The sequence below is a fragment of the Rhineura floridana genome, chromosome 13 (genome assembly GCF_030035675.1).
Source record: "Rhineura floridana isolate rRhiFlo1 chromosome 13, rRhiFlo1.hap2, whole genome shotgun sequence".
NCBI classification, from domain to species: Eukaryota; Metazoa; Chordata; class Lepidosauria; order Squamata; family Rhineuridae; genus Rhineura; species Rhineura floridana.
In genome coordinates, this window is record NC_084492.1 from 8,204,149 (window position 1) to 8,227,705 (window position 23,557).

Consider the following 23,557-nt stretch of genomic DNA (forward strand, 5'->3'; position numbering starts at 1 on the left):
TAGGTTATCTCAATTGCTGTTACTTTGACAAATCTCTTTAGCTGTATAGATAAGAAAATGATGAATGCAGACAGGAGGATGTTTGCCTGCTAATCCGTAAAAAAAACCGGATCACTTATCCAGCTGAGCTTGCATAAAAATCCTCGCTCTGAGCCGTTTATCATTGTTTCTAACAAGGTTTTATTGGTTTTTATCATGTTTTTGTATTTTATAATGCTGCCGTGACATACTTTAATGAAAAGTGCGGCTAGTATTTTAATAAACAAACAAACAAACTTGTTATTTCTTAGCTTTTTATCCATCCTTCCTGGAACAGCAAAGCAATAAAAACACCACAAACATTGAAAAACAAACAAAATATCCTCAACTAATAATGTCAACGTTGCCAGACACAATGTCTACCAAATACCTGGGTGAATAGGAATGTTTTTAAATTCCGCCAACACATTGCTAATGAGGGAGACAGGTGCACCTCACCAGGGTGGGCAATCCATAAACAGAAGTCATGGATTAGCACAAGCCAGGCAGCATCCACGGGTGGCATCACCTACAAGGCCTCCCCTGCCCAATCATAAAGCCTAAGATGGTCGATATTGAAAATATCATGTGGTTACTCAAGAGTAATGGGAAAAACAGACCAAGATGTTGCTGTACTGGATTTAATTGGAAATAATTTTAGACATGTTGTCTAAAAGTAAACTCAGGTGCTGAGTCATGATGTAGCCAAAATGGGACCATGGGGGAACAAGAGGACAGTATCAGCATGCTTGGGGGACACCCCAAATTGCAGAAATAAAAAACAAACTTTAGGGATGAGAAATTAAGGGGGCAAACCCTCTCCCCGTCCCTAAGGACGCGGAATGTTTGTTGGAAGGGCAGAGATGGGTATCATAGAAGAGAAAGAATGGAATGGAATTTCCTGAAAGAAGGCTTAGCTGGCTGGAACACTGAGCAGGAACACTCCACACTGCAATATTTTGTTGGAGGTCACAAGTTTAATCGACTAAAAAAAGCAAAAACTCCCCTCACTTGAAACAATTATGTTTACGTTTGCCCAGGTTGCTTTTGTCTTTAATCAGCTAATCACTGCTCTAACAATTAGGAAACTGAAAAACCAACTGCCTCAGCATTAGAACATTTCTTTCCAATGTTGATGCTTTCACCATACATTTTGGATGACAGCTACATAGCTCTCAAAGTAGAACATGAAGCAATTGTTTTACATCCCAGTGAAAGAAAATCACACACCTTTTTGGCAAAGGCAGACACTGACTTCCTTTCAACAAAGGATAATCTGGCAAGTTATAAAGCCTACTTTATAAAATTATCTAATTTAATGGAAAGCTGAAATGGCAGGTAATGGATAGTGATAAATCCTGGCAATAACTCACAGTGAAAAGTGAAACTGCATAAAACAGAGGGAGATGAGCAGGTGCCAGAAAATCTTGGTTCCCGATCTGTTAGTGCACAGAAACTCAAACACTTTTGATTGCATTTGGTAATGTAGAGATTTGTAAACTGAGGCACTGAGCATAAAAAATGGAAATCCCAATCCTGGACATCCAAGCATTGTTACTGTTACTTTCAAGTCACTGTGACCACTCAGTGGAAGGGCCACTAATGAATGCCAAAATAAATTCCTAATTCATATATAGTACCACTGAGTTCAGTGAGGGGTACTTGCTTCATAAGCACGCTTAGGACTGCAGCTTTAATCTTACAAAAATGCAAAATGTAGCCTGGTGCAGTCAGTTGCTGCGATTTTCATTTTACAAACTAAATTAAAGCCCAAGGCAGATCTACCTCTCCTAATCCCTTAAATCAGGCCAAAAGTCAAATGTGGCCCTCCAGGCCTCTCTATCAGGTCTGCGGGATTCTCCCTAGGCCACACCCCTAACCAGCCCAGCTCCAAGCCCTTCTTAAGTGGTTTCGCCTGGCCAGAATGCGCTACTGAATGGTGATAATGCCTCTTGCTTGCTTGGATGGAGAGGTGTGAATGTAAAAACCTCTGAGCTGTGTGTGGCTGGAAGTTAGCCTACTGTGCAATAGCAAGAGTCACATTTTTATCTCTCACCCCTCCCACCACTGACCACCAAAAGTTTCCTTACAAGGGAATCAGCCCCTTGGGCTGAGCAGGGCTGTGGAGTCGGAGTCGTGAGCAATTTTGTGTGGAGTCGGAGTCGGTAGAAATCCCTGGGGCTGATGGGAGTTGTAGCTTAAAAAAATAACTTTTCCAAGCTCTGGATTCACGTGGTGGTGATGAAATGCCTTGTGGTACCATTTTATTACAGTAAATTTGTTATTACTAGTTAATATACATTTGCCATTTATGAAGGAGTCGGACAGTAGAAAAACAAGGAGTCGAAGGTCTGGCGTACCGACTCCATAGCCCTGGGGCTGAGAAAGGTTCCCCATCCCTGCCTTAAATCACCACCTAAACTGGTCAGCAGGACCCCTTTTCCTCATCCTGTCTCCTCTCATGGGTAACTTCCCTCCACTAGCCTTAGCCATGGTTAAAAGTCCCATTACCAGAGACATTAACCATGGTTAATACTAACCAGAATGAACTCTTAATCAGAATTTGAAAGCAGAGATAGAAGTATGTTTCCTCAATAAAAATAAACTGATTTGCATGAAGCACGGTTAACGTTGGTGCTGACATGAATCTTAGCCATGATTAAGACCAGGAAAGGGGAGGCTAGGAAAACACATAAGGGGCTGGGAGAGGGAGTGCATGATCATGCAAAACAATCCTGAGCAGAATGCGGGTGTTGCATCTACAGTACTGGGAAGCACAGAGGAGCCCCAAAGGCTATTTAGTTTATCTCATTTCCCAAGTTCATATGAGTAAGTATGAAATGCTGTCCAAACTAGTTTTCCCCCAGAAAATGGCCAAGCCAGTGTTTTATAATTAGGTTTACCCAAGGAGAGAGCCTAGGAAACCTAGATTTAATGGACTGGGGAAGTTAACTGCAAACTTCCTGAACTTCCTCAGATGGGACTGAAACGTTCTGGATAGGGACAGGAGGATCTCACCAGTATGCTGAGCCAGCGTTATGAAAGGCACTGTAGTCAATCAAAAATCTAAAAAGAATATAATAAAAGAGGAGTTTACACACGTCTCTCTAATTCTACCATTCATGGGAATAGAAGGGCACCCACAACAGAAAGAAAATGATGTAGCACTGTTGGTACCACGTGACAGGTTTCAGTGAATAACATTGATCCTGCTCGGAAATAAGGCGAAAGAACAAGCTGAGGTGCGGCCGGACTGAAAATACTTTACAAGGCAATACACAGATCATAAGGTGATGTTCATGTCTTTTGTATGCTACCCTTTCTTTAATAGGCCAAACCTGAGTATTGTACATCCTCCTTCCCAGTATTGGCAAGATAATAAATATTAAAACAAAAGAAACTGCAGGCTTCATGTGCTTTTAAAATTAAACCCACATTAGTGCTACAGGACAGATGGCCAACTTGCATTACAAATTGCAGGACTGCAACCTATACTGGCCTGAAGCCAAAACCTTAATGGACGTTCAAGGCACCAAGTAAGGAAGTGGTTCTGCATTAATGTCTACAAGTCAGTCAACAATCGATGTTGCAGTATTACTGTAAAGATGTGATGCACCCTTTGAAACTCTCTCTCCATTAATGGCCCAACCTTAGCTTGAAACACTGCAGCTAAAACACTAAGCCAGGGCTGAAACTCAGCTCATTTTCACAGCTCTCGAAACAGATTTAGCTTCCTAGCCCATGCAGCGCTTCAGTACTGCAGAGAAATTTTTTATTGTATGCTCTGTGGTCACCCCAGGGTAAAGGAATAAAAAAGGGTACTAAACTGTAAGCAATAAATTCACATGTCAGATCATCAGACAGACAAAAAAAGAAGTGACAAAATGATTAAGCGTTCACTTCAGCCGTTGCTCTTCTAGCGCCCTCCAAATGTTTTGGACTACAACTCCCATCAGCCCCAGTCAGCTGCTGGCGAAGGCTACCTTAGTTCAAGCACTGTCTTGAGAACATCAGGTATTCATCAGCCCTACACTCTCCTTTGAATAAGAAAAGATGGAAATTTGCAAATAAAACATGCAAATGGGTTGTATTTAAGTTCTACTCAGAATAGACCCACTGAAATTAATGACCCAAGTTAGTCATGTTCATTAATTTCAATATGTCTACTCTGAATAGAACTTAGCTGAATGCAACTCATTATTTTTTCAGGTGTGCAGGTAAGTACAAAACACTGTGCCAGCCCACCTGTTGTGAGGCCCTACCCGGAGATGCCAGAGGTTGAACCTGGGATCTTCTACAGCGTGTACTCTGCAACCAAGCTACAGTCTTACCCAGTTTCAAGGACTGCACTGCCCACCTTGGGTCCAAGCTCTGCTTATGTTGTAATGTAGACTGTGTGTGACACACTTCAGTAGTGTGGTCCGACTACTGTTGTATGAGATGATGAGCTAAAAGTAATGTAGGGCAGAGGATGTTTTCCCCTCCAAATTATCCATGTATGTGTGTAACAGAAACAGTGGGCTGGTTTAGAGTCTCACCACCTCCCCTCTTCTCTTCCCACTCAGCCATAAGGAGACTGGAAGCTTTCACTTCCATTTTAAACTAATCATAGCTTAGTGCTGTGTCCACACCTGGCCACACTGGGATTAGTCTTTTAATCACGGTTTATGGAAACATGCTGGCCTCATAAACCGTATTCTACATGTGTCAAAATGAATGCAGCAGTGCAGTTTTTCATAGAAGGAATTAGGAAAAGAGATGTCTCACCAGTTACTCAAATGATGTATTATTTGCTCCGACAGAACTTTCCTCAACCCGCTGAGGTACAGCAAGCGGTAAGTGGTAATCTCATGATTATTTTACAGCATATGATGGACTCTTAAGAGCTGTTACTGCAGAATGTTGAACATCTTCAACTTAGAACTTATAAATTAGAAATCAAAACAACCAGCACACATACAGTATTCCTTCTTTCACTAATAGTTTGGAACAGACCCATCAGGAGGTACTGAAGATATAAGGTTACAGCCATGTAGATTTATCCACTTGTTTCTGGTGACTTACAGCAGAACATTCAGAAGCAAGCAAACTGCTGTCCAGCACATCGGATCTGGCAGCAAACGGAAAGCCCTTATTCTTTGCAGAGGTTTCAACACAACAAAAGCCTTTGGAAACAACAAAACATCTTGCTTTAGAAGACAGCCAGATGAAATATTCACAGAAGTGCATTAGCACACCAAAGTCTATACTTTGGAGAAGCACGGAGCCCAGGCCCATCCAGCACTTCAGAGACCTTGGAAGTCTGGCTGCCTCTTGACAGTATTAAGGGACTCTGTCCATCCCTGTTACTCAGTTAACAAGAGTTGAAGAAATACAGGGGAACTGGTGATAGAATGGGGAATACCCGGCATCTGCCCACTTCCTTCTGATTTGTCATTCCACCGGTAACTCTAATGCAGGGGTGGGGAACCATTTTCAGCCTGAGGGCCACATGCTCTTCTGGGCAACCTTCCAGGAGCCACATGTAGCACGTGGTGGGTGGGACCAGAGACAAAACTGAGCAGAGCACCTAATGCAAATTTGACCTTTATACATCAGGTAGTCTTAGTGCAAAGCAGGGCAGGTAAGAGGTGAAGTCTGGGGACAGGATGTATGGCTGAGGAGGGGTATGGCCTAGTGAGGATTCCAAGGGCCAGACAGAGAGGCTTGGAGGGATGCATTTGGCCTCCGGGCCTAAGGTTCACCATCCCTGCTCTAACGTAGCTAGCCAATTAGAGGGATATTTATCACCTCCAAAGATGCACTGAGCTTGAAAGAAGAACTGGTTTAGTTTTTTACAGCATAATTAGCAACGGCTGCACCATAATACAGCCATGTGAAGAAGCAATCAGAACCCTTGATAGCCACCAAAACAAAAGAGAAAAAGAACAAGATAAATAGGTCTATTTCCTGGACTCACTGATCTTTTTTTAAAAAAAATCTGGCTTTTGAGTTACCCTCCTTCATCTGTAGCATTCTGAGCAAAACAAGCAAAAGGTCAATGTTAACTTGACAGAGGTGCCCTTTAAACATTACACCATCACTTTGGGAGGCACTTTTTCATTGGGTTCAGATCATCTTTAAAAGCTGCCAATCACATGAGCCGGAATGATTGCATGGGTCTTGCCCGTTACTGAATCATTGGGGAATACTGGGGAAAGAATCAACTTAAATTTATAAGAGCAATAACAGAATTATCTCTGGAAATAGGGATGTCTGGGTTGTTACTAAGATCCTGATAGTGGATATTTTTGGGAACAATTTTTAAAAGAAAAAAAGGGGGGAAAGCTAAATTTGCTCCTCTGATGTCACCTACATTAGCATAATAGTTATTATTATTATTATTATTATAATTATTAAATTTCTATCTCATCCTTCCTCCCAAAAGGATCCCAGGGCAGCAAACAAAGGACAAAACACTAAAACCATCTCAAAAACAAACATCTTAAAAACATATTTAAAAAAACGTTAAAACATCTTAAAATGCAATTCCAACACAAATGCAGACTGGGATAAGGTCTCTACTTAAAAGGCTTCTTTAAAGAGGAAAGTATTCAGTAGGCGCCGAAAAGATATCAGAGATAGCACCTGTCATCAAGAGGAGTGAACTCCAAGGGGCAGGTGCCACAACACTAAAGGTCCTTTCTATGCTGTGTGGAACCGATCTCCTGACAAGATGGTATCTGCAGGAGGCCCTCACTTGCAGAGTGCAGTGGCTGAGTGGTATATAATGGGTAAGACACTCTTTCAGGTATCCTAGTCCCAGACTGTATAGGCCAGCCTTTCCCAACCAGTGGGCCACCAGATGATGTTGGACCACAACTCCCATCAGCCTCAGCCAGCATTGCCAATGGTCAGGAAAGATGGGAATTGTGGTCCAACAACATCTGGTGGCCCACTAGTTGGGAAACGCTGGTGTAGGCCTTTGTACACCAAAACCAGCACCTTGAACCAGTGCCCTGTGAATAGACTCATTCAGTTTATCAGTTTGAGCTGATCTTGAGATAAATTAGTGAAATGGGGCACAGTGCAAAGGAAGAGGTGTGGGGGAGAGAGCACAAGGCCCTTTTGGTCATGCTGTCTAGCTCAACTGACACACAAGACCCTTCCCTCCTGAATTCCAGAAGCAGCTGCCAGCAATTGGTATTCAGGGGCATACTGACTCTGTCTGTGAAGGTAGAACATAGCCTTATCCTCTATGATTAATTTGTTTAATCCTCTTTCAAAGCCATCCGTGTTGATGGCCATCACTGCCTCTTGTGGGAGCGAATTACAGTTATACAGCCACGAGATCAGGACTGCATCTCCAAAGACAGAGAACTACATTTTTTGTATGTTTGTTGATGTTCTTCTTTGCTTCTTTCCTGTGTTACTGCCTTTTCTAGAAAATTATATTTCTCTTGTTTTTCATCCTAGAAAAATGTGTCAAAGTTATTTTCATTAATTTCAAAACCTTTTTATTGGTCAATGTCATATGACGGTGACGGCAACCTTTTGTTTTTCAAACTGGAGGTTATATTCTGTTTCTATTTTGGGTGCATTTGGGTGCACACCTAGAAATTGGCTAGAATATGTTTCACCTCCCACTTAGAATCCCTTGTGCAAAATGAGACACTCCTCATGTCCACTGGGGACCATTCTGCAGAATAATCAGTGCCATTGTTCCACAACTGTTTATGGAGTTTTTTTAGAGTAAATTATGCGAAGTGTTGCTGTACTTCACATATTCACAGAAACAAAGGAAAATAATTTAATATAGGAAACTTCATTAAAATTGCAAAGTAAATAAAAAATATTTAAAGTGACTATCTAAACTATATCAGCTGTCTTAATATTGTTGCTTCCTCCCTGCTAAAACAAGACCAGCGCAGCACATGTCTTGTTTCTATTATTTGGGCTGATTGCAGGTGTTGCCACCACTCACCATATGTTCAGAGGAACGTTATTAAATTCTTCCAAGCTACACAGGAAGTAGACTGGACTGTGAAAGACCAACCCAAATTGTGTTTGCATTTTTACAAATTTGTAGGGCAGTACAGTATTTCAGAGAGGAGGTCAGGTCTCCTACTCTCCTGGTGTACTCAATATAGCCCAATTTCCTTGCTTTCTAAAGTCGATAAAAAATATCTGTTGGCTACAGGTACGTCCTTAAACTGCAAGGGTTTTTTTTGCCTATTAGTGAATTTAACTGTGTGCTGTGCGAAGAAGTACTTTCTTTTGTCTTTTCTGAATCTTCCAAAATTCAGCTTCATCGGATGTCCCCAATTTCTACTGTTATTGGAGAGGAAGAAAAGCTTTTCTCTGTGCGCTTTCTCCCCACCATGCATTATTTTATACATCTCTTTCATGTCTCCTCTTCACTGCCTTTTCTCTAAGTTAGCAAGCTCCAAATGTTGTAACCTCTCTTGATAGGGAACTGGCTCCATCCCCTTGATAATTTTCAGAAGAGATGGGCATGTATCTGCAGCCATACAGTGAAGAATATTGGCATTTACTATAAACACAAGAGCACTCTTTGATGCCCTAAGTCGATCCCTGCTAACACTGGCCTTGTTACCAAGGAACCAAACAAGAGAGGAATTTAAATCAGATCCAGTTGATGCCTTAACACACATACCAGCTTGGGCCAAAATGGAATGAATCTGTCTTAGAATATCTGAGATATGAAAATTTATCACTTGCATAATCCAAAGTCAGTAACAAGCAATAATTTAAATAATTCAATACTGGTTACAAACTGGCCCAACATCACTGTTGTTTTGTTTTAAACAAAGGAGCTATATGTGACTGGACCACATTTTTAAGATGTACCATTGAGTCTTGAATCTCTATGATCTCACTCAACTTGCGTACCAAACTGCTTATCAATACACACTGCACTTCCAGAGTATCTAAAATAAACATTTTCTTTATTAAAAATATGTATAGCCTGTCTTTCATCAATAACAAAACCAGGGCAAGGTAGAGCAAAAAACAAACGTAACAACCATCAACAGAACAATGAGGACCACCATCAGAATGGAGCTGACCCTCCTGAGGCATCCCTTACTGCAGGGGGATGATGTGAATGGCCTGCTGCCAGCATAGGGGTCTCAAAACCATCTTCCTATAGCAGATACATTGTTCTCACTTTGGGAGCATAAAACATTATTTAAGACTGGCTCTGCTTGAAACAGGTGCTGTAATAAATTACCAACAAGCACCGCAGGCAGAGCAGCATTCTGAGGAGAGAGTTTTTCCACGCTCAAAAACTTTGCCACCTTTGCCTGCAAATGTCTGAAGGCAATGGAGATGGGTCTTGTTATCACTGGAGCCCTCGTATGCTTCTGATACAGCATAAGAATTTTAAAAAAATAAAAACGTAATAAATAGTTGAACACGCTCCAAAAGGCTATACAGTGATAAGTTTACTAAGGACTGAAGAGCCACAATGACAGGTAAATTGGTCACCACACTGTTCCTCTCCTCCCAGGCAGTTGATGGGGGGGGTCCAGCTGAGCAGCTAAAGAAGCCCACCAACTAAAGAAAATGGGCAGGTACCTCTGTCCCTCCTTACTGCATTTGCCAGTCTCTGGCCACCTGAAGTGGCACACCAGCAACCTGGCTGTTTTGGAGACACACGGCTAGGAGACACAGGGCTACAAATTAAAAAAAACAATTATATCAAAGTTCTTTATCAGCTGCTCAGACAAAGCCTTTCCTCTCTTTCAAACTTCCAGGACAGCTCTATAATAAAGTTAGCATTACCTGGCAGTGAAGTCAGCATGGCACACATATATTCCAGTTGGTTTGAGGGGCTGAAAAGCGAATGCACTTCCTAAAAGAACACTGGCAGGCCTTTGTAGATGCACTTAAGATAGCAAAATATATATGAAACATACACACACACACAGTCATTGTTTATTTTCCTTACAACTGAAACTAAGAATATGTTTTTACTACACCATAATGAATTTTTGGAGGGCACTCCAGTGGCCTGTTGGGAGTTTTTTCAAACACTAGAAATGGCTTGCAGGCTGCCCGTTAACCATCCCAGATATAAACAGGTATGCATTTACTACTACTCCTCATACATCTCCAAGTGGTAAACACACACTGTTTCCTAATCAAGGCTGCTTCTCAAGCTAGGATTCAGATGTGTGTATGTGTGTGTGTTTAATGTCATTACTAAATGGGGGGGGGGGCTCATGTATGTTAACTACAAAATACCCGGTATGTTTTTTTTAAAGGATACTTTCTGAACAGCTGAAGAGTGGAATGGATTCCCTGCAGATGTAACCACAGGGAAATAACCCAAAGTGTACACCTCAGTGTAACAGATTTTACATAATGCCATTAAGCCTGTCATCTTACGGGAAATTCTGAAGCCAAAGATTTCAAAGCAGAAGAGATTGTTGATTCACCGCAACACTAAAAAAGCCCCAGTAAACATCACTGTCCTCACAAATGTATTTCACATTTATGGGATGTGTCATCCTTAATTCCAGGCAGATTAAGTGGGAATTGCACTGAGCACAGACTAATATGTGAAATGTAACAGTGATGTCTATACAAAATCAACTGAAACATTGCAAGAGAAAAAGCAGCTTGAGAATTAGGACCTCTTTGTTCTACTCTTTGGGCTGCTTTTCCCACATTACAGTTCTGAGCTGTACATCTAAAATGTTTTAAAACTGGTGGCGTGCCAGGGAGTTCAAGTGGGTCTGTGAGGCCATTTCCCCAAACCATGCCCACTTGCCATCAGCTGACATCACTCATATTATCATCTGATGGGGGGAGGAAGGGCAGGATATAAATTTAATAAATAAAATAAAACCTGCACTGCCTGCACACAGCTGTTCCCAGCAAGGAACAGGGGTGTGCAACCAAGGCAGCAGGATTTAACTTCCGTTTTAGCAATGCCTTACAAGATGCTTTGAAGTCCTGACTTCAGGTCTTCAAAGCACCTTGTACATGACATCATTGTGATGTCACATGACTTGTCAAATTTGGCCCACAAGGCCGATCCTGATAAGGATCCGGCCTGTGGAGCTCCTGTTTTAAAAGTACACTTGAAACATATGATGTGAAGGCAACAGACTTGAGTTTGCTACACACATTATCACACACTTAGGCTATGCCCGGATATAGTGCTATACCAATGTTTAGCATAATGATGAGTCACAGTGAGCCTTGGGTTTGTGTACTCCTTCTTCTTCCTCTGGCACAGACATAAGGAGGAGTTCAAAAGCTTCTGCTTTTGTTTCTAATCAACTGCTTTTTAGTATGTTGTCCAAACCCTAAATTGTGGTTAATTTTTGGTATGGTTTGTTGAAACGTGCAAACTTCATTAAGTATGATTTGAAGTTGACATGTTTCAACAAATCATAGTGCAAATTAACCATTGTTTATCCAAGTTCAGACATCACAACAATCTGTGATTAATCTAAAGTGGAAATTAAAACTTCTAACCTTCTCCTTCCAGCCACACCTAAGGTAGTGTGTAAGCCCAAGGCTTGCTGCAACTTTTCTCATAATGCTAGACCATGGTTTAGCGTTACTTCTGAACACTGGCTGAGATTCATTTGGAAGGTTTCTGCTGAGCCTTCAATTAGTGGCAAAGCCAAGTCCACCACTGTTTGCCATGTCGACTGCTTCCAGTGATATGCCTTTCAACATAACCAACATTCAGCCATTTTCTGTCCTGCTGCAGCACTGCTGCCATCAAACTCTTCAGACCCTTTGAGCATCTTGCACCCGTTTAACTAGATAGAGCAAAAAAGCCTCAAATGTACTATTTTTCAGTAATGAGCTTTAGCACAGAGAGGAAATAAATACTTAATGTGCTGTCTTAGCCACTGCATAAGACTCAAAACAGGTAAAAATCAATTATTATAAAAAGGCTATGTGGATAACATGTAGCTAACCATGGAAAGGCTATGGAGTTAAGGCGAATGAGAATAAGAGGGAATAGAATATAGTCCATAAGATTAGGCATGGTGTGGAGAAAGCAGATAGTGAGAAGCTTTCCTCCCTCTCTCATAATACTGGAACTTGGGGTGTCAGCCAATGAAACTGGATGTTGGAAGATTCAAGATAGACAAAAGAAAGTACTTCTTCACACGGCACATAGTTAATCAATGCAATTCACTCCCCCAAGTTGTATGATAGCCACCAACTTGGATGGCTTTGAAAAAGGATTTATGCCAACACAGAGGGAATCAACGGCTACTAGCCATGATTGCTGCACTGGAGGCAATACGCTTCTTTATTGCAGTTCTTGGGAATCACAAGTGGGGAGAGTGCTTCTGCACTCAGGTGCTGTGTGTGGGCTTCCCATAGGCATCTGGCTGGCACTGTTAGAACAGGATGCTGTATTAGATGGGCCTTTGGCTCTTCTTAAGTTCTTATAACGTGTCGCTAACCATTGCAGTTTGTCTGGTCCCTGCTGCTTTTGTTGCAGCCTTCTTCATTAAAAACAGAAGAAATAGGGAGACAGGAGGGTAAGGGGGACTGAAGAGGAAACTCTGAAATACCACAGCAGTTTGCCAGGAAATTGCTTCTCTTATTATGTGCTATTTTTTGTTTGTTTGGCAAGCCTTCTTTAGAAGTTCTCAATAAGTCTCAAAGATCTGAAACATCCCTGGAGAATGCATTGCTCTGCTCACACCATCAGAAGGATGTACATTTTGGAACAGTTTGGAACAGTTTGGAAAGGTACATTTAAAAGGCACATATAAATCACAAAAGATTCAATCCACACCTGCTCTAGGTTTTAGAATAGACATTTATGACTATGTGGGTCCCAAAGAGAAAGACAAAAGCACAAAGGGGAAAATCTCACACTGAACCAGTTTTAAATGAAATGTACAAGTCCTTAAGCAAAGGTTATCAAGTGCAGTGGTTTAGCATTCTGCCCAATTCCAAAGTTTGCCTGTCTCTTACAAGATGCCTAGGTTGGCCAATTTTGTATTTCAATAAGCGTGGAATCCATTGACTTGTCTCTAAACACCAGATCAACAGAGATTTTACCACTTCACCAACCGGGCTCGTTTACAGACCGACAAGCCTACTAAGCTGAGAGATTCCTAAACTTTCTCTTTTCTTAACCAGATACTCTCCTTAGTGCCAGCTTCTTTTCTCTACACTGTACAGGATGAAAACATCACACCCTAAAATTGGCTCTGTCTACCTAACAAGGACTAGCACCACTGATTCTCCTCGTGCCATCCGTTGGCTTTCAAGGAAGAGTTTGAATAGTGAAGGACGCGCCGGTAACTGCTGCTTATTTCCAGTCTGTCCCTATCATCAAACTTTACCTTCCCCCATCCACCCTTTCTGTGTGAAGCTCCCCTCCGTTCTCATCAGTGGATGGATGGGATGGAAGCCAGGGGAAGCAGACACAGCTCCATTCTAACAAATGATCGACGTTTTTCTCAGAAGCCCCCTTCCGTGCTGATCTGTTGTGGAGGACAAGCAGAGGGCAGAGCACGTATGCAGAATCTAGCAGGCCATTCTCCATCTCCTACTGCACCCTAGAGCTGGAGCTGAAAGAAACTGCCACTCTGATTGCGCATGGCACATGCAGCCTTCTGCGGCGCTTGCAGTTTGTTACCTTCAGTGGACCCCAAGTGTAACCCCAACTCCATGGCTCTTTGACCTGCACTCCACGGGGGGCAGTGCAAAGCACAAAGCTTGGGCAAGAAGACAAAGAATGCAAGCCTTGGCATTTACTAGCTATCTCAATTCATAGGAGACAAGCTTGTCGGCAAGAGCTCCTGGTATATGCTTAGTGCCCAACTCTGCACCTGACCAACTTGCCCAATGCCAGCATAAGGATACACCTTGGTTTTATTTTTACTTTCTTAGAAAAAAAAATGTATAAACCACTTAATCAACAAAAAAGAAAAAGACTTTAAGCGGTGTACATAAAAACAATATAAAACAATTATCAATAGTACACAGTTAAAATCAGCCAAGTATATATAACTAAATAGTGTCTGGACAGGTTTGCTGAAATAAAGTTTTCAGCAGGTATCTAATGGCAATAGGTAGGGAGTTCCAAAGAATAGGTGCTGCCTCACTGAAAAATTGACTCCTAATTAATCTGGCTATTAATTAGCCCTGGTGAGAGCAAAAGCAGCTTCCCCAGTGCCACTGCCATTTGACGGTCGTTTCCATTCCTTGAGGTTAGGATCCTCCACCTCTGTCTGCAGATGGGACTTCACCAACGCTCTGCTGTTCCGCTTCCTTCTCTACCCCATGGCAAGGAACTTGTATTATTACACCTCCAGAAACTTAGCATGCTCACCTTGAGCTGGAAATCCCTTCTCCCCTCTAGCATCAGTCTGACTCTTTTTTGTCTGAGGTAACCCCTCCCCCTTTGGTAACAGTGTGTTTAAGTTTTTGCCCCCAAGGGACCAACCTGTTCAATCTGCTCAGGACATTCAGGAGTTTGATTCTCATGGAAACTCTCCTTGGATGGATTGCTGCAGCTCAGCTAGCTTCCCTGCTCACCTCCTCTATCCCTTTTCCTGCCTCTTCTCAATGTTGCGTCAGTCAGGTCTCTCAAGGGGGATGCATGTCACAACCCTGGAGTCAGACTCCCCTTCTTCACGGGATGAGGCTGAGGGCTCTGAACCAGAAGGGAAAGGGCACAGTCCCAGAAGTGCTTCCACCAGAGGAGCCTGTGGGACCCATGCCAGAGCTTGGAAAAGTTACTTTTTTGAACTACAACTCCCATCAGCCCCAGCCAGCATGGTGCTGGCTGGGGCTGATGGGAGTTGTAGTTCAAAAAAGTAACTTTTCCAAGCTCTGCTAGCAGCACTAGGGAGGGTTACTTAATCACTGCATCAGCCTTGCTATCCAGTCTAAGCCCTTGACATGGAATTCAGAATATCTGCTCCTTCTGACACTCAAAATTCCTACTGGACATGCTTAGTCCTTACTGGGCTTTCCCAGGAAGTCTCCTATCCAGACACTGACCAGACCCTGCTTAGATGCCTTCAGCAAGGTGGTGGCCTCATGAGCCTACAGACCCTGGGACCGATTAGGGTCATATCCTAATCATAGGATTAGGGGTGGCACATTAATCAGTGAAACCACCTTCCAATTGCCTCTGAAGTTGCTGGAATCCTAAGTGGAGAGAGTCCTATTGCCCCCTGTGTCCTGCTCACGAGCTTCCCATTAGGTCATCTAGTTGGTTACTGGGAGAACACAATGCTGGTCTAGATTGGCCTTTAGTCTTATCCAGCATGGCTGTTCTGATACGCTGATGCCAAGGGCAAATCATAACCTTTTTGGGATACGAGTTTGCTTGTCATTTCATTGCCCTTTTTTAGTAACAGTAAAAATTTAAAAACACTGTTTTTAGAAAGACAGCTAGACAGATTCATAGAGTATCTGACAACAGATATCAGTCACAATATCAAAAAGGAACCTCCATGCTCAGATGCAGGATACCCCCAGAGTACCATATGCTGGGAACTCACAAGAGTTGCCTTAAAGCCTTACTACCTGTAAGCTTCCTAGAGGCAACTGGCTGGATATTACTGGACAGTGGACTAGAGCAGCCTTTGGCAGCCTAGTGCCCCCCAGATATTTTAGACTACGACGCTCATCAGCCCCAGCCAGCATCTCCACAAGTTGTAATCCAAAACATCTGGAGGGCACAAGGCTGGCCTAGAGGGCCTTTGATCTGATCAAACAAATAACTTTTCAGGTTTGCAAAACTGAAAAAGAAGAAAACAATGTATCTCCAAAAACACCCACCCACGAAAAACCCACCCCACTCTAAAGTGGCAGGAATCTACTACAAGATTCCTGGTCAATTATTCTAATGGGAGCCATTTCCAAAACTACCCTCTTTTTCTATCAGTCGTCTAAGTTTATTACTGCTAAATAATTCACATAATTAACCAAGATGCAATTTGGCGCGCCTCTCCTTAATCAACAGTAAAAAAAGACACACACAGAGAGAGTTTAAAAAACAGGCTGAGGACAGCAAGACACTTAACTGATTAAAAGAAGAGGACAAGGAGGCTGTTAGGGTGAGATCTTGGGCCACATAATACTCCTACTGAGCCATTCGAAGCACAGATTTTATGTGCACTCATTCCTGCTAAAGCACTGATTTCAAGGAAAACGGAAGTTTACAAGGATGTTGTGGCTGCAGTACTGCCTGCCCTTATCTGAATGGCTGGAATCCCAACAAATGTGCCTGCACCACCCACTACAATACAGTGAAAGGTGGGGGGGTGGAGGGAAGAGACAGCAGATTCTGTAAAGAAAGGAAATATGTCAAAAAGAGGACAGATTGTGATTAGTCACACTTCAAATTCAGTACAAGAGAAACTCAGATCCTACACTGAAAATACATATCACAGCTCGAGTCAATGGATGGACAAAAAGAACTGGATTTGCATAAATTTGTTCTAAACCTGGTATTTTAGAAAAAGTTAGCAATACTGGGGGTTTTCTTGGGGGAAAAAAAACCAACGGATTTGTGAGAGGTAGATGGATTGTTCGCAGTACAAAGGAACATAGGAAGCTCATCCCAAGTTAGATCACTGGCCCATCAAGACCAGTATTGTTGACAACCCCTGGCAGCAGCTCACCAGGGATTTCAGGAATTTCCAGGGCAAATCCGACACCAAAGCTAAGGGAAGGGTGTCCTTTATGAGATGCCACTGCACGCTGCCTGACACAGAGCTTCTTGTGAGTGCACGGCACAGATAAGGGCATCTATACACAACCAAAATAGCCAAAGCAAGCAGAAAATGGTAAGTAACTGGGGATGCCCATCCAAAATCTGTTGTTGGCCAGGATAAGTCATACACCCAAGCAAAGGGGAGAATATCTTCTATAAGATGCCAGTGCATCCCACTTGGAACAGAACTTCTGGTGGCTACATGGCACAGAGATGTGCATCTACGCACAACAAAAATAGCCAAAGCACATGGAAAGAAATAAGGAACTGGGTGTGCCTTTGGGGCATCACAAATCATACAACCACGCGTAAAGATGAAGGTCTTCTGCAGGATGGCATTGGATGCTACACAGCCCAGAGCTTTCTGTAGGCGCACGTCACAGACATGAGCATCTATGTACAACAAAAATAGCCAAAATGTATAGGAAAGAAACTCCCCAACTTTTGGTAAGTAGGACTTGAATACAGAGGATGGTGAACATCTATTTGAGAAGGAGATAGATGATAATTATGATGTCTAATTTGAAAATAAACAAGTAAGACCATATGTGCCCTGGAGAAACTAAATAAACATTTAAGTTAACATGTGAAATTGTGCAGTTTCTTGTGAAGTCGCTGTACTTGTCGGTGCCTTGCTCTAAAGGAAAGCAGTAGGCTGGACTGAACTCTGTGAAAAGCTGTAGGGGATGCTCCTCTGGTGGTATGGAAGTATCATTTGTGGTGGCCCAATGCTTATTTTGGGGTGCACAGCTACAGTTCCCATATTCATAACTGCAGACTGCAGTCATTGCACATTGATGTGCTTTGCACAAAAACAACACCTTTTACCCAAGGGAATGATGATGCATCTCAAAGGGGAGAGTTTCCTGGTGATGGAGATAAGCGATATTGGGTATCATAACTCATATTTTGTGGTGAAGTGCCAAATAAACTATTCAGGCCATTCACACAGCAATTTGTTGAAAAAGGTACTGGGAACCAGGCACCAAATTCAGCATCATAAAAAAACACATAAGACAGTGATAATGGCAAGGTCACCATCTATTTTCCAACTCCCGAAGGAGAGATCTTGCGAAAAAAAGGACACTGAATCTTACTCAATATACTTGGTACCAATTCACAATTTTTGGTGGCATGGCTTGTGTACCAACAGTAGTCTTTTCCCAGCTACATCTAGGATATTTTCTCACAAATTCACAAAACATGCCCCTATTCATGGGGGAATGTGGGGGAAATATCCCGGTCCATAAAGCACTGCAATCAGTACAGAAGTCAGGCCCTCAGACAGTACCTATCACTGTTCACTTTTGATTATGCACAGATAACCTTTGTTATACACATCCTCTTACCTGTATATCTGTGTCCTTTACAGGCTCTAGAGGCTCAAACGTTGTCACAGCACTAAGACTCTCCAGCCGCTGGGAGATGTGGGAGATGTCAAGTCCTCTGGACCCAAGAAGAACTGATCTATAAGAGACAAGAAAAGAAGCGAGGGTGAGACTACAGTGTTTTCACCGTTTCCCTACTGTTGAGTTTTGGGATTTGTGCATATGGTTAATGTATACTGTGGATTAGCCTTTCCCAATCTTTGGATCCCCAGATGTTTATTTATTTATTATTATTTATTTATTACATTTATACCCTGCCTTTCTTTTCATGATAGAAACCCAAGGCAGCTTGCATATGGTTCCCAGATGGTCTCCCATCCAGGCACTGACCAGACCTGACCCTGCTTAGCTTCAGCAGGGAGCTGGCCTGATGTGCCTTCAGATCATATCCCAGGACTACAACTCCCATCAGCCCCAGCCAGCATAGCCAGGGGTCAAAAATTATGGGAACTCAAAGGTTGGGAAAGGCTGCTATAGGTGAGTGTTCTTCAGCCTTGGGCCGCCACATGTTGTTGGACTACAACTACCATTATCCTTAACCTTTGGGCTAAGCTGGTTGGGCTAATGGGCATTGTAATCCAACATCTGGGGACTGATGGTTGAAGAACACTGCCGTGGATAGGCAAGCCTTTTATTGTGCAATATATAAACATCCCATTTTTATTTCAAAATAAAATACAATTTAAATCCAAGTTATCTGATAAATGCACCACTAGTCAAGCTGCCTTTGATCTACCTTAGAGCCTATATGGAATCTGGGTTGAAATAAACTTGCAGTTACTTTTGTACATAGACAACTCTGGCAACATCCACACCATAATTTAGACAGAAGCTTCAGTCCCTTCCCCCCCCCCAATCACTTCTCCTCCTCCTACATGGCTGGGAGGAAGAGAAGCTGTTGATTAACCACATTCTGCCATGTTATCCAGACCTGAAACTGTGGTTAACCTCAACTGTGTTTTGTTTTTAAACAAGCCAGCTTCAATAACCAGGGTGTGTATTTGACTTGTTTGAGACTAAATACAGTCAGCATTGACAAAGCAAACCACAGTAAGCAAAAGTGGAAGCAAAAGCTTCCAAATGCCTCTCCTGGTCATAGGAGAGGAGGAGAGGGTGCATGCACAAGCCCAAGGCTTACTGCAGCTCATTCTGGCTGGGTCACGCCATACTAAACTACAGTAGGGCCCTGCTTCTCGGCGTTCCGTTAATACGGTGCCAGCAGGGCGATCAGCTGGAGGGGGGGCTGGAGCTCCCCGCGCTCCAGCTGATCTCGCTGGAGGAGGGGAAGCTCTGTTCTCACATCATATTAAAATGTACAGTAGGGCCCCACTCATACGGCAGGTTAGGTTCCAGACCCGTGCAGAAAAGGGAAAACCGCTGAAAAGCAGATCAGCTGTAGCGCCAGGGTCTGGAACCTATCCCGCTGATTGCGTCGGAGGAGATCAGCTGTAGCGCTCTACAGCTGATCTCCTCCTCTTCTGGCACGATCAGACTCCCACACTCCAGCTGATTGCGCCGGAGGAGGGGAAGATCAGCTGTAGAGCGCTACAGCTGATCTTCTCCTCCTCCGGCATAATCAGCGGGTTAGATTCCATACCCCCGCGTTACAGCTGATCTGCTTTTCGGCAGTTTTCACTTTTCGGCGCGGGTCTGGAACCTAACCTGCCGTATAAGTGGGGCCCTACTGTACATTTTAACATGATGTGAGAACACAGCCTTTCTGTCCAAGAAGCCCACCAAGCATTGAGCCAAGCCAAGGAGCAAAAGGTTGTTCCAGTTGTCAATTTCCTTTCCTTACATGCTTGCTGGCAACCTGGAGATAACACCCCCCCACCAGAAAATATCCCCAAATCCAACAGCACAGGTTACCGTATTTGGAGGAGAAATCAGTCTGCATTAATCAGACTGCTCACCTAAAATTTTCACAGTGCCAAAAAGGCTTAGAGCAATAGCCCTGAGCTTTTTCCTAGTAAGGCTCAAATATTTTATTTTATTTATTTTAAATGTGTAGCCCGTTCTTCCTCCCCGAAGGGAGGAAGACCAAAGGGACATCAGGGCAGCTCACAATACTAAAATTACATAAAACTATTCAAAACAACACTGTATTACAGACAGCACGTAAAGCTAGCAATGTAAAAACAACTTTGACCTACAGTGCAATCCTAAGTGTGTCTACTCAGAATTCAGTCCCAGGGAATTCAAGAGGGTTTACTCCCTATCTAGTAAGGTATTCTTAGATCTGCAACTCTATCATCTTAACTATAAGACAGAATGTTTCAAGCAAACCAGGAACTTACGCCTTGACATCAGCAGTTTCCTGGGAGGTGCGAGTTAGTGTCCGGGAACGCAGGCGCTCTCCTGCCTGTTGGATCTCTTGGAGATTGCGTTCAACATGAGGAAGCTCAGCGATGCCCTCCGTCTCTGCTGCAAGTTGCTCTGCCTGCTGCAGGAGTTCCCCAAACCCTTCTCCATCCATCTGTGAGGCTGGTCACTATGTAGAAAACCTAAGGGAAATAGGTATAAAAGGCACCTCAGAAAGAAGAAAGATACAATCGAATTAAGCCAGAAAAGGCTCTTGCCAACAACAACTGGCTACCTTATGTCAACCTCCAATTAAACAGGGGGGGAGGGCGGGGGGAAATGAGAGCCTGAAGCTAGTTATGGGTAGTTTTATGGATAAGGGCAACATATCTGCCAGTCCTCCCATATATCACCAGCTGGCAACAGGAAAGAGTGTAAAATTTCTAGCAGCTGCCATTAAAATAAAGGCTCTCAAATGACACTCTCCCAAGTTTTTAATTGTAACATTTTTAATTTAATTAAGCAATTTTATCTGCTTGCAATGGCTGGTGGCTGATGCAAATAAATGTCTATCATTTGATGAGAGGCAGTGTGGAACAGTCACCACCCAGAAGGCACTGCTACTCAACTCCAGCAAAGGGTTAACTGCAAGGACAGCGAAACATCAATACCATAGGAAAACTAAAGTGTTCAGAGCAGGGGTAGCAAAAACAGGGCTCTCTTATCAAAACCTTTGGGGTCCCCAATATGGCCAATGGGATTCCCCTACCACACACTGCACATTTTTATCATCTGGGGCCCAGAAGCTGGTGCCTTTTGTAGGGCACTGGTGCTACCTAAGGATGCAGCCACAGAGCATGTGCTAGTCAGGGTAGATAAAAATTTGGAGGGGGGGTATCTTTTCTCTTTCTTTCTTATCCTATGTTCAGCCTCCCTCTTTTTAGCTATCCATGTTGAAATGAAATCTGAATACAAGCATATTAAAACCTTCGCTTGTAATAATTGGCAGCTTTAAGAGGAATTAGACAAATACATGGAGGACAACAGTATCACAATGAGTGTAAACTATTTCCCGGTTTGGAAGCAGAGCTGCTGGGGAGCAACAGTGGGAGAGTGCTATTGCCATCATGTATTGCTTGTGGGCTTCCCAAAGGCATCTGATTGGCTACTGTGGGAAAACAGGATGTTGAATTAGACAGGCATTTGGTCTGATCCAACAGCATTGTTCTTATGTTCTTGTATTTTTAATCTCTTAAAACCAATCATCAAAACACACCAACTTCAAAAATAAACCCTAAGAAAAATATCCTTTCGAGGTCAAGCCTTATGAATTACATGTGACATAATAGATCACACGCTATGTGCCTGAGAGCAGGGGCTGAGAAGTCATCACAAGCCAGGGGGATCCAGCTTGCTGCTCCAGGAGATGCCAACCTGTGTATCATTAGGAAGATTGTTCACTATGGCCACCTGGGTCACCTTATGTCTTATTTTAATGCTTTTTTAAAAAAACTATTCCACACAACTATTGCAACCTCTGAAAAGTCAATTCATCCAACCTTCCACAGATGAAAGTATCAAATATGCAGCCACTTTTCAAGAACTTAGCAGTTTTGTTAAGACTTGCTAGGAACATGTTACAGTAGGGCCCCGCTCCCCGGCGCTTTGCTTCCCGGCGTTCTGCTAATGCGGCGGCTTTCGTTTTCCATTTTAAAGCCAATGTTTGCTCTTTTGCAATGTTTCCGCGTCATTTTCGTGCAACGGCCCCATTATAGTCTATGGGTTCTGCTTTACGGCGGGGGCCTGGTCCCTAACCTGCCGTATAAGCAGGGCCCTACTGTATGTGAAGATGCACCAGTCATTATATATAACAATTCTGATGCACACAGAGAACATTTTCACAGCCAGAGATGCTCACCTATGGTCAAAAGGAAGCAAACACTGCCATATATTCACTAAAGGTAAAGGTGTCCCCGCACTTGTAGTGCGAGTCATTTCCGACTCTTAGGGTGACATCTTGCGACGTTTACTAGGCAGACCGTATATATGGGGTGGGATTGCCAGTTCCTTCCCCGGCCTTTCTTTACCCCCCAGCATATGCCGGGTACTCATTTTACCGACCACGGATGGATGGAAGGCTGAGTGGACCTCGACCCCTTTTACCGGAGATTCGACTTCCTCCTTCCGTTGGAATGGAACTCCGGCCGTGAGCAGAGCTCACCGCTTACCACTCTGCGCCACTAACAGGTTTTAATTACCATGGCTGTTACACCAGCAGTAAATCAGCTCTGCTAACTGCAAAAAATCATTGCCACCCGCAGACAATTACTTCTCAACAACAACTTTCACAACCCACAAGGAAAAATGTATTCTGTTAGGGGACACTCAGTTGCAATGGCAGCGTACCCATTCTTGGCCGAACACCAATAGAGTGCCATTGTTATTATTTACTTATGAGATTTATATTCCACTTTTCACTGCAAGTACCCACAAGGTGGCTGGCTCACAACAACAAACTGGATAAATCTACAGATAAAAAGAGTAATTAAAGCCATTAAATGACCTCAGGTACCATTGACAGCACAAAAAAAATGGTTCCTAAAAGAGAGCAAAGACATTGCCAGGCAAACATGTCTAGGGAGGTTTGGATGGCAAGACAGAGAAGGCTTTCCTCTCTCCCTTTATCTAGCCACTCCCTGCTTATTCTGAAAAGATAGAGATATCCAAGGAAGAGTCTCTGAAGATCTTAAGAAGCAGGGAGCTTCACATGGGCCAAAACAGTGATTGAGATGCTCAGGTCTTTTAGGGTTAAAAAGCGGAAACAACTAGTGCTCTGAATTGAGCCTGGGAAGAAACTGGGAGCCAGTGAAACCTTTTAAACACCAGAGTAATCGGTCTGCAGCAGTCAACATCCATTAACAACATACCTGCTGGATTCTTCAACAGCTGAAGCTTCCACACACGTTATTTACTTTTTTTTGCATTGATATGCTGCCTTTCTGCCAAAGTACTGCAGTTTACCATAACCAAATACCAAAACAAATAAATGATATAAAATGTAAAGTTGCCTGGACAGAAGAGACACAGTCTGACTGGAGCAGGCCCTGAAGTTGTCTCTGCTCTC

At 43.1% G+C, this 23,557-nt stretch overlaps 1 protein-coding gene across 2 annotated transcripts in view; it reads right to left on the reverse strand.

Moving 5' to 3' along the window:
- Positions 1 to 23,557, reverse strand: part of NUP93 (nucleoporin 93) — a 128,856-nt gene that overhangs the window by 80,254 nt on the left and 25,045 nt on the right. For both annotated transcript variants that reach the window (XM_061594361.1, XM_061594362.1), the window contains 2 exons: positions 20,430 to 20,636; positions 18,094 to 18,211 (listed from right to left, as the gene is read on the reverse strand). In XM_061594361.1, the coding sequence (XP_061450345.1) occupies positions 18,094 to 18,211; positions 20,430 to 20,608 (297 nt within the window). In that variant the 5' untranslated portion in view covers positions 20,609 to 20,636. The remainder of the gene's footprint in view (positions 1 to 18,093; positions 18,212 to 20,429; positions 20,637 to 23,557) is intronic.